General features: G+C 26.3%; 2 protein-coding genes across 5 annotated transcripts in view; both read right to left on the bottom strand.

The window, feature by feature from the left end:
- Positions 1 to 3,087, bottom strand: part of LOC136092298 (uncharacterized) — a 52,673-nt gene extending 49,586 nt beyond the window's left edge. For all 4 annotated transcript variants that reach the window (XM_065820194.1, XM_065820196.1, XM_065820195.1 and 1 more), the window contains exon 1: positions 2,906 to 3,087. In XM_065820194.1, the coding sequence (XP_065676266.1) occupies positions 2,906 to 2,923 (18 nt within the window). In that variant the 5' untranslated portion in view covers positions 2,924 to 3,087. The remainder of the gene's footprint in view (positions 1 to 2,905) is intronic.
- Positions 3,088 to 5,673: 2,586 nt separating this feature from the next.
- LOC136072069 (palmitoyltransferase ZDHHC3-like) lies at positions 5,674 to 16,322 on the bottom strand. Its single transcript, XM_065820193.1, has 7 exons — positions 15,883 to 16,322; positions 13,010 to 13,179; positions 12,765 to 12,816; positions 12,596 to 12,677; positions 10,266 to 10,396; positions 9,993 to 10,039; positions 5,674 to 5,925 (listed from the first exon to the last, which is right to left on the bottom strand). The coding sequence occupies exons 1-7, from the start codon at positions 16,225 to 16,227 to the stop codon at positions 5,817 to 5,819; spliced, it is 936 nt and encodes a 311-aa protein (XP_065676265.1). The 5' UTR covers positions 16,228 to 16,322; the 3' UTR covers positions 5,674 to 5,816.
- Positions 16,323 to 18,886: the final 2,564 nt, after the last annotated feature.

The raw sequence follows: 18,886 nt of genomic DNA, 5'->3' as shown, positions 1-18,886 counted from the left end.
TAATTAAGAAAGCTAATTAAATTTTATTGTTTTTTAAAAAACCACAAATTAATAGACCAAATATTTTTTTTTTAATGAAAATAAAAATATTCTGAATGTTTTATTTTTTTATTTTTTACATACATTGACTGACAAATAGTTAAAACATACGAGGAGTGCTGCTACATCAACTGACAAATAGGTAGAACATATGAGTAGGTGCTGCTGCATGGACTGAAGGTTTTGGTTTGGGCAGGCAATCTATCAATTAAAAAAAAAAATCACTTTCTAAAGTTTTTAAACTTTACCTGATTTAATTTTTTTTTCTTAAAAAGACATAAAATTGACATTTTATAGTAAAAATTAAAAATGACTAAGCAAGAGTATATATCACAATATCTCAATTTTCTAACACAATTTTTGCACTCTCATATATATTGCAATTTTCTAATATTTTTGCATTCTCATTCTAAAAATGTACGCATTAATTTCTCAGAAAAAGAAGAAAAAACAAAGAATAATGGGCCGAACCATCAATCAATCCTAAGCATATACATACATACATACATACATACATACATACATACATACATACATACATACATACATACATACATACATACATATATGTATATACATGTATGTATATATATGTATATACATCTATGTATATATATATATATGTATATATATATAAATATACATATAAATTAGTAAAAACACTTATCTAATTTTTGATTACTTCAACACTGTGTTTCACCATCAGTAGGTTCATCAGGAAGCTTCCTGATGAACTATTTATTATTGCTCTGTTCTTTTAGAATATTGAGCATTCTATTTGTAGAATACACTAACATAATTTATAATTTTTATATATATATATATATATACATATATATATATATATATTTATATATATATATATATATATATATATATATATATATATATATATTTCCATTCAAGAGTCAAGAGAATGCATATTAGAAAAGGAAAACATAATAGAATAAGAAAAAGCATAATAGAAAGAAATAATAGAAAGAGCATAATAGAATATAGAATACTTAGAATAGGTTTTTACCTAATATTTTTTGATTATTGAGTTGACCATATTATAATTATTTTTTACATTTTATGTTATGATTTAATGTATATTAATATATAATCAAAATTATATATATATATATATATATATATATATATATATATATATATATATATATATATATATATGTATATATATATATATATATATATATATATATATATATATGTATAAATATATATATATACATATACACACATGTATATACACATACACAACCATATACACACACACACACACACACATATGTATATATATGTATATGTATGTGTATGTATATATATATATATATATATATATACATATACACACATGTATATACACATACACTACCATATACACATACACACACACACAGACATATATATCACTGCATGCTAAACAACCCAGTTTCAAAGATTTGTAATTTTTGCTTACATGAAAAATTTGAAATCTTATTTTGCAAAGGCACTAAGTTACTTAACAAAGTAGGCTCTGAGTAACAAGCTAACAAAAATGGTCGCTATGTTCCGACACAAAAATAACTTTTTGTTGTCCTCCTATGACACTTAATTAGACAACCATTATTTATTTATTTTTATTACTACATTTTTCATTATTATATCTTTCTTTCATTAGTTCTTAGGTTGCTGTAGAGATGTCAGAACTTGTTCTGTTGTATTTGTAATTTTATTAAATGGGTTTTTTCAATTTTTTTATTTTATTTTATGGCTGACAATTACCTACAATGCATGAAAAAGTTTGAAAATTTGAATAAATTTTTTTTTTATAAAATGATAGATTGTATGCCCAAACCAAAACCTGTCGATGTAGTGGCACTTCCTTGTAGCAGCAGGCTATAAGATAATCAATGTAGCAGCATTACCTAGTAGCAGCAGACTAAAAGATAGTCAATGTAACAGCACTCACGTGTAGCAGCAAGCTATAAGATAGTCAATGCAGCAACAATCCACACGATTTTCGGTAAAAAAGTAACACTCCTCGCATGATTTACCTATTTGTCAGTCAATGTAGTAACACACCTTGCATGTTTTAAAATAATATAAAAAAAAAAAAATAACTTAATGTACTTCTGCATTATTTTAATTGTTTTAACTTTTAGAAGACATTAAAATGTCGCTTATTGTTATTGATCTCGCTTGTTATTGTTGATGTCGCTCGAATGTTATTGAACAAGACTTTTTTTTAAATAAGTCTCTTTCGACTACGATATAAGGATATAGGTGCCCCATAAAAAAAACTTTTAATAATAATATTGTACTTAGCTAAGCAATATGAAGTTATACTGAATTTCTCTAAACTTTACATAACTGACTCTTGTGTATACATGAGCCATACAATATATGTAATGTACTCTTAGGTGCCTAATAAACGAGAAGAGATGTTTATAAATTTTCGAATATTTTATTAATTTTTACTTGTTATCAACAAAAAAACAACATCTCAAAACTAAAAAAAAAAAATCAGAAAATAAATATATCAGTCACTGATAAGAATAAAAACTTTCAGTGTAATCAGGCTTTAAAAATTGTCATCCTATAAAATAATCTAGTAAATCTTAAGTCAAAAATTAGGTTTCTCACCATAATATAAAACTTGTATAAGCATATTAAATCCTATTGAAATTGTGATGAAATACCTGTCAAAAAATGTGCATTTCACTGCAAGCCACTAGAATTTAATTTTTTTATTTGTGTTTTGTAAAAAGCTCACTCTTTATTAGACCTTGACTAAAATTCCCACCCACCCTTATTATTACCAAATACCCCCCCCCTCTCTCTCTTGTATTAAGCACGCAAGAGTACTATATTTAATAATTACTGTATTTTGAGAGTTCATCTTGTATATATTTGTAATTTGAGAAAAAGATTCTTCTATTGTAAACTGAGAACCATGTTCTATCAACACAAGAATTTTTAACTGAAAATTTTATGCTTCTATGAAGACTTCTATTGCCAAAAATGATGGATTGACACTTAAACAATATTATAACTATTTATCTAAAAATCAATATAAAAAAAATGTTAATGTTAACTAAATCTAAATCTAGTAAATTATATACTAAATCTATTAAAAGCATCATCAAACATTAGAAAATGTATATGCTTACTTTTAAAATTTTAAAGTAAAACCTTAATGCACTCTTAAAGGTCCCTTATGTTTCATATGATGTTAATGATTTTATGACTAAATTTGAAGCAAATCTGATAATATTTGGTTGCTATCATTTTTAACATTATTATATAAAAACAAAAATATCGTAGTTTAACAATTTTAGTAATTATACAATTTTATAATTATAGTAATTATACCCCCCCCCCCTCATTCCTACCCTAGACATAAGAGCAAAAGTGTACTGCACATGAGTTTAAACTGTGAGCAGAGCAAGGAATGAAAATTGCTTGTGGCTTATTAAATCAAAACTTGAACTCCATTGTAAATACCTGCCATATTAGCACCATTGTCATAGCCTTGACCATGACAATTTTTTATGTCAAGCTCATTCTCTTCCATAAAATAATCAAAACACAATCTGCATCCAAATATACTTGTTATCAGTATTTCAGTTTAGAACAGTTTATTGAATCATCTTTGATAGTACTACTTTTGATGCAGTTGGAAAATTTTTTCTGTGCAGATCTACACGTCATAATGGTAAAGTTGAATGTTGTGATAAGAACGCTTTTTTCTGCACACTCTTTTGACAAACTTTATATTACATTTTAAGGTAAACTAGATTGGTTTTCAACACATCTGGTTTCTTCACTAAAAATGATTTTCTCTTTATTTTGCCAATTGTTAGAATAAGATTGAAGAATTTGGCTGTGCACTGTGTTACATAAAAAGACAATGGTTTCTAATGGTCTAATATCCATGGTCACCAAAAACAAATGAGGAGGATAATATATATATATATATATATATATATATATATATATATATATATATATATATATATATATATATATATATATATATATATATATATATATATATATATATATATATATATATATATATATATATATATATATATGTATATGTATATATATATATATATATATATATATATATATATATATATATATATATATATATATATATATATATATATATATATATTATATATATATTTATTTTTACTTTGATTAACCTAAGTTTTATTTAAACTTTTGGAGGTTACTTTAGTTTCTAAAGATAGATAAATCTCAACCATTTGTAGTTTGATGAATCTTCTTGTTGCATTATTATAAATGTTTCATCTTTATGTTTTTTGTATCTTTTGTTGACAAGTTAACTTATCTTTTGTTGACTGTATCTTTTGTTGACAAGTTAAAGTTCTACAAGATCAGCTTTCTTCTAAAGTATTCATTATAAGTTTTCTTGCATTTTTTTCATCATTGTTGCAAATTGCAATCCTACCTTTTCCCCAGATTGTTAGTATTGTCTCAATGATCTCATACTCTTCTACACCTTTTGTTTTTTCTTCTAAAGTAATGAAAAAAAAGCCTCCGAAAGCTCCCCTCACAAATATGTGAGCAGTGAACAGTGTTTTGGTTGGCTTGCTAATGAGCCTTCAAATTGAGGCTGATAAGACTTCAAATTAAATAAAGATTAAAATACAATAAAATTTAAACTATAAATTAAGTCACTGGTTTTATTATAGACTGACTTTCTACTTACTAATCAACCAATTTTGAAACTGTAATGTAAAAAAAACAAAAACTTTTTTTAATGAAAAAAAAAAAAAAAATTTAAAATTGGTGGCTGGAAAAAGCATATCAGACAATATAACAACATATCTAAAAAATCATAGCAACCCCAAAATCTGCTATAAATAGTCCAAGTATCCGTATAAAGAAACTAATAAAGATATATAGGCAACCTTAAGGGAAATGATTTCTTAAACGTTTTTTTCAGTTATATGATGAATCACTTAGTTCAATCAAACTGACACACAATGTAACAAACCTGACTGAGACAATGTGGTTTTTATAATTAAATTGTTACAAGACCATCAATCAAAAAAATGATAAAAGTTTATATTTACTAATTCAATACTAAATAAATATAATACAATATAATGAATTGAATATTAGTTTTACACAAACTGCAAAAACAAAAAAAAAATAAGTTTTAAAACATAACTTTGAAAATTACTAAACATATTTACAAAAATTTATGAAAATGTACACTACAAATGTTAAATGTTTCTTCTTCATAAACAAATACAGTGAAAATAAAAATATTAAGATCAGGAAACTTCCATAAAATAGAAAAGAAATCAAAATCTATTTGATTAAAAATAGCAAAATAAGAACATAAATCATGATACAAAAAAAAAAAAAAAAAAAAAAAAAAAAAAAACACAAAAAACAACGGGGGGGGGTTAAAAAAATAACAACAGTAGGTGTTTAAAAAAAGGTTGAGCCCAAACTAACTTTATTCCTAATCAGAACTTAATTTTCATGATATACAAAATTAAATTATTGAATTAAAAACTTTAAATCTATAAAAGAACGTGCTGCTTTAAATTCAAAAATGTTACAAAATAGTTTCTTTTAAAATTATGACTGTGTCAAGCAACATTTCTTTCTTATGCTTTATCCAAATTAAAAACGAATGAATAAGGCTATCAAATAAACTAGTAATCTATTTAGAAACAAAACTTTTTCTAAATAAACTTTAAAATGAACTCAGTAGAGAAACAAGTATACAAGATAACAGTGGATCAGACATCATAGAATTCATGTTTTTTACGATGATGAGGTAATGAAGAAAATGGCGAAAACCAAGTAATTCCAAAATCTCCTCCAAACATATCTTTTAAGCGATCTTTCCTAAAAAAAACAATAACTAACATTAACTTTTACATTTTTTCTTTATTAGTAAAAAAAAAAAAAATGATTCCACTTTTTAGTATATTTATACTAAAAAATAGAGAAAAGACAGAAGAATATGTTATAACACATTTTTAGATAAAATTTGGCAGTAAAGTACAATAAAACAATGTTTTATTTTATCTGGCAATATGCAACAACAAACTCCTTAGAAGAGGAGAATCAACAATAAATGTCAATTATCAGACACTGTAAATAAACCTTTTTAATGAATCATTTGGGACTAGGGTGTTAAGCATTAAAAAAAAATTTTTTTCAATTTAGAATGGTTAAACATTATATAAACATTTGTTATTTGTACAGCTTTGTGTTATGCTTCTCTTATTTTGTACAAAATGATGAACAGTTATTTATTTTTAAGATTTTTAAAATTTTTTAAATTGTTTTATTTATAAATGCCAAATTTAATGCCAAAAATGAATTATTCAATTTTCATAAAATTTCCCATAGTTTTTTTTTTAATATTCGTAGTTGACATTGTTTTTCTATTTACCCTCAGTTAAGCTAATGTCATGATTTTTAGTGTTATTTAGTGAGTAATACATTTGTAAATTATATTTCTCAATAAATCATTTTTTCACTGATAAGACAATCATTTAACTACAAACAATCTATTAGGCATTTAAAATATTTAAGAGACTGCAGTGAAAATATACTTGGAATATATGGGTAGCTTGTACCTGGTTTCACTTAATAAAACCAACTAAACAAAATGAACCTATTCAACATTTTTCAATTATAACACTTTCTTAATTATCGGCCTGCCGATGCATCGACCATTTAGCCGATGCGTCGGCATCGGCCTTGATAACCATCGGCCGATGCCGATTGTTTTGAAATTTTATTTTTGATTCAGTGTTTCTATATTATATCCAAACATAGAATTACGCCATAAACATAAATACAATGTATAAGCCTAACTTATTAATAATAAGTTATTATATAGGCATATATGCAACCACTAAACTAAACTAAAAATTTTTGAGTGCTTTTAACAGGGCTCTCTACTTTTTTAGAGTTTTCTTATAATTTAGTACATTAATTATATAACTTATGGATCCAAAACTCTACAAAGAAGTTTAAAATCAAGAAATGCACATTTAAAAAATATAAACATAAAGTATAACATATTTAAAACATAATAGACCAACTTGCGTCATGTTAAAAATAAATATAAATTTTTATTATGTTATGAAAAGTAATAAAATATGTTATATAAAACTGTGAATCTATTTTTTTGTTTCTGTTTCTCCAAAAAATTTCCAATTTGCATGCACAAAAGCTAGATTTTCTCCATGTTCTGCAGTTAGTCGGGACCGTGTCGATTCATAAATATTTCCCCCAGTACTAAACAATCTTTCACTGAACACAAAAGAAGGCAAAGCTCCTAAATATTTTTTGGCAAGGTATGAGAGGTCTAAAATATTATTGCTACTAGAGTGTTTCTTTATACATGTATTTTTGTAATTTCCCCACCATTTATATGGACATTCTTTTTGATGCAGATTAGGCAGTGATAAGTAAAAGTTTATTTCATCAGTTCTAAAAGAAAAGTAAGTAAACAAAAAATATAAAAACTAAACTAAAATGTAAAGTACGAATTTTTATTATTAAAAGTTGTTAAATATTAATGAATATTAGTAATATTATTTTATTTCATTTTATTTTTCAATTTTTATTTGTTTATGATAATTTAGAATTTAGTTTTATTTATTATAAATTAGAAAAGAACAAAAAGTTATCCAAGTTCTTATTTTAAAAAATCATTTTAACTTACATTTTTTCCTTTTACTCTAAATAAATTTGTGCCTCTGTTGAAAGTTTTTTACAGTTCTTTACTTATATTGATTTTGTTAATTCAGTGTCAAGAGGTGCTTTTGAAACTTAATAGAAATTGTACATGTTTTCTGCCATTTTTTAATTTTTTGAGTGGAGAGCTAGGTTCTTGGGTTGATTCAGATGAAGTGTTTGTTTCATTATCTGATTGAGTTAAGTTGTCGGTAGTTAAAAAGCAATCTGTAATATCAGTTTTATTTAGGTTCATGTATTTCTCTTGAATATTTGATTTTATTGTGTCTTTCTCCTCATCTGATATGGCATAACTAAGTTTGAATCTTGGATCTAAAACTGTAGACATGTTCAAGTTTTTGTTATATTTATAGCTGGAAAACCTTGAGATAAAATCTTTTTTCAACTCTTCTATTATAGTTTTTATTTCACCTGCATTTTCTGAAGCATAGGCTTGGTACGCTTCCATTGAAACTATAAATGGAATAATTGGAGACACTGATGCCCTATTTTCACTCATCTCTAGTGTAGCCACCTCAAAATGCTTTAAAACTAAGATAAGCGTCTCAGCTAATAACCATTGGTCTTCATTAAGATTAGAGGCATTACGCTTTTGATTTCTAATAAAAAATAATGTTAGTGAAGTTTTTTGTTCAACTAGTCTTTCTAGCATGTAAAATGTCGAGTTCCATCTTGTTACTACATCTTGTATAAGTGAATGTTGGGGTAACTTTAGCTGTTGTTAAATTTCATGTAGCATATCCATGGAAGATGAAGAATGATGAAAGTGTGTGACAATTTTTCTAGACTTAGTTATAAGATCATTTACAATTGTTTGCTGTTTGAAAAGCTTATCGGTTATACAAAGCTGAAGAGTGTGGATTACACAACTTTCAGCCATATGTTTTCTAGAGGGCATGGTATACCTTGGTTCAAGATGCATAATTAGTTTTTTAAATCCTTGATCTGTAACTAAAGAATACGGCTGAATGTCTACACATATCATTTCTCCAATAAGCATAGTTATTTATTGAGCTCTTTGTTCACTTGAAGTCCACTTCCTATGCTTATTAATAGTTTCCTCAAGCTTAAATTGATGTTTTTGATCTAGAATAACTGTAACACTGTTGCTAACGGATACTTTGTTATTATCATTCTCTTTACTGGTTGAAGTAGATAGAATAACATTTTTTTTTTCTGTGTTAATTTTTTTGAAACATTTTAGATCTTCTACTTTCTGGAAAACTTTTATATGTTTTGCTTTCATATGCCCTCTTAAATTAGATGTTGTCATTTTTTTGCCAGATGTTCCTCTTGATATTTTCAATTTGCAAAATTTTCAAATTGCTTTTGAGCGATTATTTTCATCAATATCAAAATAGTCCCAGATTGGACTTTTCTTTGCTTTACTCATTGTTTCTTTAATTCTAATTTAATAATATCTCTAAATTTAATTCTACGTTAAGAAAGAAAAGTTTTTATCTCATCGCGCACTATTTTTATAAAAGAGTAGAACAAAAGAGAAAGAAAAGTTAAACTTGAATTGAATTGAATAAATAACGTTGTATAAAATTTTTTTTTTTTGCGTTGTTTCTTCCTTTTTTAGATGAGAGAAATAAAAGTTTAATTGAAACAATACTTTGAATAAATGGGAACTGGAAGAGAAAATTGCTTTAACAAGGTTTAATAGATAAACATTTAAAATAAGTATTGTTTTATATTTTAACTTAGTAAAAACATTTGCTAAAAACTTGCCAATTATTAGAAGTTAAGGCATTAAAATCTTCCATTCATTCTTTATAAAAAACAAAATCGTTCTAATTCGAACAAAATGACGAAAGTTAATATTTATAAAACAAGCTTTTCAATTGAAGTAATTGCTCTAATTGTCAAGAGAACAATAAAAAAATAAATGGAAAATAAACTTCAACAATAACAATTTCAAAATGTTGCTTTCATCGTCACATAAATGGAATGTGGCATTTCCATTCACGTGTATATTTTTATCATATCCAGTTTCAGGGCCGATGCCAATGCATCGGCATCGGCCTGTACCTATCGGCATCGGCCAAATCAGTATACATATATATATATATATATATATATATATATATATATATATATATATATATACTGACTTCAAACTGTTAGAGGTCAGCATAAAACATAGAAACCAGGATGGCAATTTTTTGCTGACCTCAAATACTTTAAAAAATTACCAGTTTCCTTGTTTAACTCGTGCTTCTTTTTTTAGATGCTCAATTCCCTAAAATCACAAAACCGCTACGTTAAATTAGATATTTAATACATACTTTAATAGTCACATAAATTACACAAAAACATTCTGTTAAGAGATTCTTCTAACTTTGTTTTTAAATGTTTAGATTTGAATTTAGATTGAAAACACAAAATGCATATTATGATATTAAAAAAGATGGTTATTTGGTTATTATTGCATATTATGTTATTAAAGAAATAATTGAAAACCTTACAGTCTCATCATGTATCACAGAATTTAATTGTGTACAAAACATAATCATGGTGAAAAGACCAAACAATAATCCCTCAAAAAGAAGGAACACAATAAAAATAATCGTGGTAGGAGGTGAAAAAATTGTGCACCCTAAAATCAAAAACAATAATGTTAGAAAAAATGATTACAAAAATTACTTTCATTTAAATAAACAAGAACATTTAAGAATTTAATTTTCTTTTTTTTTGTGTTAAAAAATTTTCAAAACTTTGATAAATTAGGAATACAACAAAGCCTTTTATGTTTGCATTTTATTAAAATCATTTTATATTTTATTAAAACCATTTTATATTGGTAAATTACTAAAATAAAAACACCTAATTTTTTTAGCATTGTTATTTTTAATTATTAAATCTAAAATATTTGATTTTTTCCAAATAATAATGACTCTTGCAATGGTAAAGTAATGGGAGCCATGATCATTATGATAAAGCTGCTTAATTAAGTGATAAGAGTTAGTAAAGAGTTAAAAAATAAAATAAAAAGTAAGATGTTGATAATTTATTAATAACTCATAGAGGCAAATTCAAGATATTTTAGACAAAAATAATTGTCGAGGGTCATTCAATAATTAACGAGACAATTACTATTACTCAAAAATGATTTATTCAATCAGTACAAAAATTTCATCAATTTTCAACATAGTCTCCCAGCAACTCTTTTACACTTGTCCCATCTTTCTGCTAATTTGTAAATACCCATGGCATAAAATTCTTTGAGTTGATCTCAAAGCCACTTTTGCACCTGATTTGTGACCTCTTCATTGCATTAAAAATGTTTCCCTCATAGACCCTCTTTAAAGAGTCTAAACAGATGAAAATTTGATGAGGTGAGGTTGGGGCTATAGGGGATGTGGAAGAACACCCCAGTTTTTGAAGTCTTTCTTTTGTCAGCTGTGCTGTATGCGGATGGACATTGTCATGAAGTAAAATCACGTCTTCAATCAAGTTTAGTTTTGTTCAAAAAGGGCAGGTCTTACCTTATTTTCCAGCATGTCACTGTAGTACTGGCTGTTGATTGTTCTTTGGCCTTCAAGAAAATCGCAATAAATTGGTTCCTGAAAATCTCAGAATACTGTAAGCATGACTTATCCAGCCAATGGCTGGGTACTGAATTTGTTCCGGGCGGGAGAAGTTGTATGCTTCTACTCAAGGCTCTGTCATTTTGACTCTGGTTCATAGCAGTGGATCCATGTTTCATCATACGTAACAATTTTTTTAAAAAAATATTCTTTTTTAGTCAAATATTAATCTTTTAACTGTTGACTGCTTTGAAGTCAGGTTTCTTTGTGAGCATCTGTGAGTTGTATGGGCACCCATCATGCAAAGGCTTTCCTGTACTGCAGCTTGTTGTAAATAATATTATGGATAGTTCCAACACTTGCGTTTACTTTTTCACCTATCAGTGGTATGCCAATTGTCCTGAATTAATGCATCAATCCCAGATTCCAGAGAGAAAGTCTAAACTTCAACTGGTCATCCACTGTGTTGTTTTCAACCGGTCCCAAATTCAACTGGTTGTCTACTGTGTGTAAATATATATATATATATATATATCAGGGGTTATTCTAGACCACTTTCGACAGCGCCGACCCTATTTGGGTATCGATTTGAAATTAAGGACCTTATATATTTCCAGCATTAGGGTATCGATTCGAAATTGAGGACCTTAATATTTCCAGCAAATTTCGCCAGTACAGGGGTTACAGCTGCCCAAATTATTTTGCTAGAATAGCCCCTGTATATATATATATATATATATATATATATATATATATATATATATATATATATATATATATATATATATATATATATATATATATATATAAAAGACAACTGTCTTTTTCTAAAATGTTACTCAAGAAGGTCTGTATGATCTATATTATTTTTAAAACAATATAAAAATGCCATGATAACAATTGCTGACCAATAAGTCATAAATAAATTTACACAACTTTTTAAGAAAGCAATGAATAGTTTGACATTTTTAGAAATACTACTTATTTAAACTGTTAAAATACAAAAATTTAAAAATAACATCTTTAATCTTTAAAATGATAAAATATAATAATTATAAAATAACAACAAAAGGTTTGTCTTCTATAAATATAAAAATATGTCCTCCATAAATATAAAAACTTTAAATTTAAAAAAATAATATAACAAATTATGTTAAAATGTGAACTTTACTTAATTTACAACAACAAAGAACTGCTTTTATACAATCTGTACATTTTTCATTAATTTTGTAAAAAAAAAAATTAAATATAGTATTTACAAAACTTACCTTTCCAATCATTATCAGAACATCTTAAAACATAATGAATTGCTAGCGCCATTGAGTATGCAGACAATGTCATAATGTAGAACTGAAATATTTATTAACAATTGTACTTCTGATAAGAATAAAAGAAACTAAAAATTGATTTTATTTATAGATTATAAATATCACTAACTGTAAATAGAACAAAATACTTCTGATTGAATTCACCAACACAATTATTAATCCTATGAAAAAAAAATCAAAATTTTTATTGGATTAATAAATTTATTAAAAATTAAAGTTTAAGAAAATTTTCATACGAAAAGTTTCAAACAAAATAATATCAATATATAATAAACCTTGGTAGCTAGAGATAAGTTTCATTCCCTCTCTATGATTAACATATTAAAATAAATTATTTTTTTAAATGTTAAATACCATGGACAATGGTGATCCATTTTTCTTATACAACGTTGACATGTACTACAATGGTGTGCTCGCTCAGTTTTGATACATTCACACCGTGTGCACCGAACAACCACATCTCCAGACTTTAATCCTAAATGTTTCACATTTTCATCTGTAAAATTTCCTTTAGGTATTGTTCCCTGTAAAAAAAAACATATATACACATATATTTACTTACCAGCTCTCAGACAAATATAGATCAAATCATTAGTGGTCTATATACTCAAATAGATCACCACTAAAAATCTATGCTCAAATAGACACCTGAGCATAGATGTTTTTGTAAAAAATTTAATTTAAAATTTCTTGATAAAATACCAATAATACAAAGATGATTTAATGATTTTATATCACTCATCAATATTGTAAAAAAAACTAAATAAAACTGAGTTTTTAGAAAGAAAAAAATCTGTAAATAAATACAGAATGTCAAATGGATCTATATCCATTGTACAGTCCATCACTTATCCATTATAAAGTCCTGTTTCTTAGAGTTAGATCTTCAAAGCTTCTCTAAAATTTCTTACTTGTCAATATATTTTGTGAACAAAAAGCAGGTTTAAACCCCCCAAAAAATAACTTAGTCATAAAAACATGTTGTTTAAGTTTAAACTGTTCATATCGATTCTCAAAAAACACTTATTTTTTGAAAATGATTAGAAAATCTCATTTTTAAACATTTTAATAAAATCAATAAAAATGTTAAGTTTTAAGTTTCTGACATGTACAAAATGAGCTTAACCTCTAGTAATAAAGTTTTTTGCATTGTTTTAATAGAAGATTCAATTTTCTAGCTAAAAATTTTTTATCATTAAGCTCCTATAATGGAGTATTTCTTGTTCGTAGAAAATGTCAAGTAGCTTGTTAACATGTTTAACTATTTGCCACATATGCACCTATGACAAACGTGATTTTTAAAAATTCTAATCTAAAATCAATTTATAATAAACATTCAAGCAATATGACAATCAAGTTTTAAAAAAAAAAACTAGATTTTTTTGTTCTTTATATTGCTTAGTAGATATTCAATTTTTTATTATGCTACTTAAACAAATTCAGCTGATTCTTTTATTTTATTTTAATAAAAAACAATTTACAATAGTATTTATAAGAAAAGCAGTATCAGGAATACAAAAATAATAAGCATAATAGTGAGACAAATTGATCTGATGCTTATTTAGAAAACTTGTAAGAAAAACTTATGTAGCCTTGTTTCAAAACAATGCTTGAACTTTTTTCCTACATTTTAACATCAATTTTTAAATTTAAAAAAAGTAAGCATCATTATGGAAGAGTTAAAGCAATTTTTTACAGTCAGACACCTTCCTGACCTGTTTTGTAGATCAGGACTGAGTATTTTTATTATGAGACGACCACTAGGGAGATTACCCTTACCCACAACTGAGGGCTTTAAATATGAGTTTTTCTTCTCTTTCACTATGGCTAAAGAGTTTTTTCTTCCCTATATTAGTCATTCCAGAGGACTTATTTTTTGTCTATATATTGTTATATATAATTAAATAGTTGTATAGAGCTTAAAAAGACTTAAAAAATGAGGGGTCTTTTAACTTTAGAACTTAATTGAATCCAAAGTTATTGCATTTTTTGTGCTGAAAAAACTGATTTTTGACAAAACACCTTGTCCTTAAGTATGGAAAATTTGGCATAAAATGACATTAAAATGAAATAAAAAAACATCAAAAACCAAGTGCAAAAATCAAAACAAACAATACGCAAAGGAATAAAAACATTATATACATAATTTCTAAAAAAAATTCATAAGTAATAGTTCTTCAAGAAGACATAAACAAATGCTTAATTTGAATAGAGGAAAGGCTATACTTGCTTTTTTCACAGGGAACTTTTTTAGAAAAAGTTTTTTTTTTTTTTAAATGTCCCTAAGTTTTTAATCCTTAAGAACTTAGACTTATGTATAAATGTTAAGAAGATTCCTAGTGGAATCAAGAGATGATATTGATCAAAAGTTTTTAGCAACCAATTCAGCTTTGTCTTTAGGTGCTTTAATATAAAAAAAGATACAAAAGAGTAAAGTTCATGAAAATTACGTCTTTTTTGTTAAAAATCAAATGTTTTTCATTGTGCTCTGAAATCGCTACCTATATACATCATAAATTAATAAAATATTCATTAAATTTTTTTTTTGTATAATTCAATTACATGGTTATACTAGCCATAATGAAAAAGAAATAATGCAAAGTTGTGATACTTCTAGACAGAACTTTATAACAACTTTAAAAAGTATAATAACTACACTTGCAAAAATAGTTAAAGTAGCTAGAGAAGCAATAACAAAATAATGAAAAAAGAGATAAGGGAGATATATAAAGGAGTAAACTGGGATGAATAAAGTGTTAAAATATTAAGATGAGTAAACAGTTGAAGATTGGAAATAAATTGGTGAAAGTGTTAAACATAAAATAAAATACAAAGATAAAAAAATACAAAGATAAAAAAATACAAGATAAAAAACCATTATTTTTACAAATATTATTTAACAAGGTGTGTTATTCAGAATCTTCAACTGTTTTTGTTTTTACTGATTTAAAAAAAGCTTTTACTAAATTTGAGAATATTTTCAAAAATTTGAAAATTTTTTAAGAAAACTTATAGTACATAATAATTTAAAAGTTTTCAAGATAAGTCAGTGAAATACTCATTTTTGTAATAACATAAAAACATTAAAAAATAATTTTTATTTACCTTGGAAACTTTTACATTTAATGCAACATTATTTAAATCTAGTTCAAATATATTTTCTAAAATTTCATAAACAAAATTAAACTTTATTTCATTGGAATTTAAAGTGAGGAAAATAAACGTACAGGGTTTGTAGTCATAGCTCTTAGATGAGAACAACCTGCTAAAATGCCACAGCAACTAAACAATATTGCATGGATATAACTCCAGGGTGATCCTGGGAAAAAAGGAAGAAGTATAACACCTATCACCACAAATTCACCAAATAGTATTAAAATGTAAGTGAGTCCGGAGCAAGTAATTCCTAAACCATCAACTACAAACCAATCAGGTCTACAACGACAACACTGAAGTTTCATTTTTGTTGAGTCTGTTTTTGCAGTTTCCTTATTATTGACTTCTGGTACTGATTTAGAATTAGAATCACCGTTTTTGCTAATTATATCTTCAAATTTTATATATTCAGTCATAATAAAGCATTTTTTTTTAAAAAAAAGCGAAAAAACAATCAATATGTGGTACTGCTATGCAACACTATCCACCATATTAAAAAAAATCGATAAACTTATACCGGGTTTTAGATCACTGTTTATAAAATTCGGCAAGAATCCGGTATACTAACGGTTTGCCATTCGGATTGGCATTCGGTATGCCATTTGGTATACTAATTTACGCCAGTGGGAACATTTCATTGAAATAGGTGGCCAAAAATATAATCGTTATATGTATATGTGTATTATCGTATATGTATAATCGTTGTATGTATATGTATATTAAGCTTTAATTGAGTAAAATAGAAAGTTAATATAATATATTACTTTTGTGTTTAACCAGCTCAAAGGCGCAGCAAGAGGAGGGGGGGGGGTGGAAAGATGCTGATAGCGCTGGGTGCACCAGTTAGATTTTTTACAAATGAAATCTTCGGGCATTGTCCAAACAATGGACAATTTCCAAAATGCTCCAAACTTATTATGTTCATGCTTAAGTCAAAATATATCATTTTGCACAAAAAAAAAAATGCAGCCATTCGGCTCAAATTTATTGGAGTTTTGAAACAAGAAAACCTAAAAGTTTATGTGTTAGTTGTTTTATTTTTTTATTTTTACTATTATTTATTATTATTTGAGAATTAAAGCGACAGATTTTAATTTTCATCTAATAATCTGCTAAAGTTCGAAAGATATAACTGTATAAAGTTTTCACTTTCCCCAAAAGGAGGCGGTTGTAAACTTAACATAACCGTAACTTTCAAAAATAAAATATATTTGAATCTTTTATTTTTTGAAATTAAAAAAGGTCATTGGTGTGAGGGCTAACTTTATGGAGTCTTTTTGATCCCGGCTATTGAAACCCGGGATCAAAAATACCTCAAAAAGTTAGCCCCCACCCAAAATAAGAGAGCAATGAGTTCAAAAAAAAAATTGTGTTGCTATCTGATACTAAATTTAAATTTGCCGACAGTTTTAAACTTTCATCAAATAATTAAAATAAAAAATAGCTTTTTACCTTTCAAGAACAACACGAAAACAAATTCACTTTAGTCATTTATGCCTTAAAGTAGTTTTTTTTAGTTTTAGTAATGAATGAACAAAGAAGTTGTTTTTATTCGAAGAAATTTTTTATTTGTTTAAAAAAATATTTTAAAATTATTTAGTGTTTGAGATCGCAGATAACCGCAGCCACACTTTTCAAGGTAGTTAGTAGACACTATAGACTCAAAAATACCAAACTATGGAAAAGGTACAAATGGAACAATTTTTTAATTCTTCATCAAAGTTGAAATTTGGTACTTTTGTGTTGAATTTTTTATTTTCAGTGCTTAAAAATTGTAGTACCAATTTTTTCAGGAAATTTCTTATTTTTATTTTAAACAGCCTATATTTTAACCTTTTAAAACGATGTAGAGTAGAGCGGGACATACGGGGTATCACTAAGAAACAAATAGTTTACATACAGGGTATCACTAAGAAACAAATAGTTTACATACAGGGTATCGTCAAGAAACAAATAGTTTACATACAGGGTATCACTTAGAAACAAAACACTAGACTAGCAAAATTTTTACATTTTACAAATAGGTGGGACAAAACGGGACACTTACAAAGCAGCAGTTATTCGTTACTTGTCAAGCTTTAAAAATAATAAAAAATGAAAGCTATCTAGCATTTAAACATCTTCAGACATTAAACTCTCAAAAATTTAACATACTTATAAAAAACTTCACGCCCGTACACCCATACACCAAAAAAAAGAAATAACCACAAAAATGAAAAAAAGTTTTTGTGTTTTATTATATAATACCTCCGCTCAACCCTAACCTATGTATTATTAAATTGGTAACTACTAAATTAAAAATTAAACAAAAAATATTATAGATCATATAAATCACACAAAAATATCCTGAAACTATTTGGCAACATTTTTGATAAGCTGGCTTAATAGCAATAAGCCAATGCAGAGCAATTTTAAATATGCCATATGTATCAGAAGCTTTTCGAATTCCAAGTTTCTTCATAGTAACAGCTAAAACTGCATTTTATCCCATTTTAGATGATTGATATTTCTTATATAATTTTTTACTATTGTTGTTTAACATTAAACACTATTAATAATCGAAGGTAAGTTATAAAAATTTCTTTGAATTTATTACTAATGTTGCGTTTTTAAATAAGCAAGATATTATTTTAGATTAAAAATAAAATCATCAAACTGTAAATAGCATCACAAAATGGTAGTAATATAGTCAGTTATATAAACAACTTGTTGTCTCGATATGCCCCACAAAAGTTATTTTACTGAAATATATATGTTATATTCTTTGTTGAAACCTCATAAGCCTAATAGAGTGCGTGTTTTGTGTCTGAGAAGCCGTTATCTAAAGAATCCAAGGAAATTTTTGTATCTTTGCAGAACCTTCATGATCTTAATCTACTGATTAATTGGATAAAGTAAAATATCTGTTGAAACGGATTTTTTTATTTTAACTTATCAGCTTTACAATCTTTTGGTTCAAAGCTCTTTAAGCAATAAACTTTGTCAGAGTCTCAGAAAACAACTCCTGAGGTGATGAAATGAAGCTTAAGAATACTCTTATTGAGGATCTCACCAGAGTGCAATCTTTTTTACCTA

Source organism: Hydra vulgaris, chromosome 15, assembly GCF_038396675.1.
Source record: "Hydra vulgaris chromosome 15, alternate assembly HydraT2T_AEP".
Taxonomy (NCBI): Eukaryota; Metazoa; Cnidaria; class Hydrozoa; order Anthoathecata; family Hydridae; genus Hydra; species Hydra vulgaris.
The sequence above is the reverse complement of the archived record's forward strand: the minus strand, read 5'-3'. Positions and strand labels throughout refer to the sequence as shown.

What these genes read in the sequence shown, in the direction of transcription:
- LOC136072069 (XM_065820193.1), bottom strand. Translation starts at nt 16,227, where the DNA reads ATGACTGAATATATAAAATTTGAAGATATAATTAGCAAAAACGGTGAT. An exon ending in GAGCTATGACTACAAACCCT is followed by an intron (nt 13,180 to 15,882) that starts GTACGTTTATTT and finishes TTTTTTTTACAG; the next exon opens with GGAACAATACCTAAAGGAAA. An exon ending in CGAGTTAAACAAGGAAACTG is followed by an intron (nt 5,926 to 9,992) that starts GTAATTTTTTAA and finishes TGTTTTTTTTAG; the next exon opens with GAAAGATCGCTTAAAAGATA.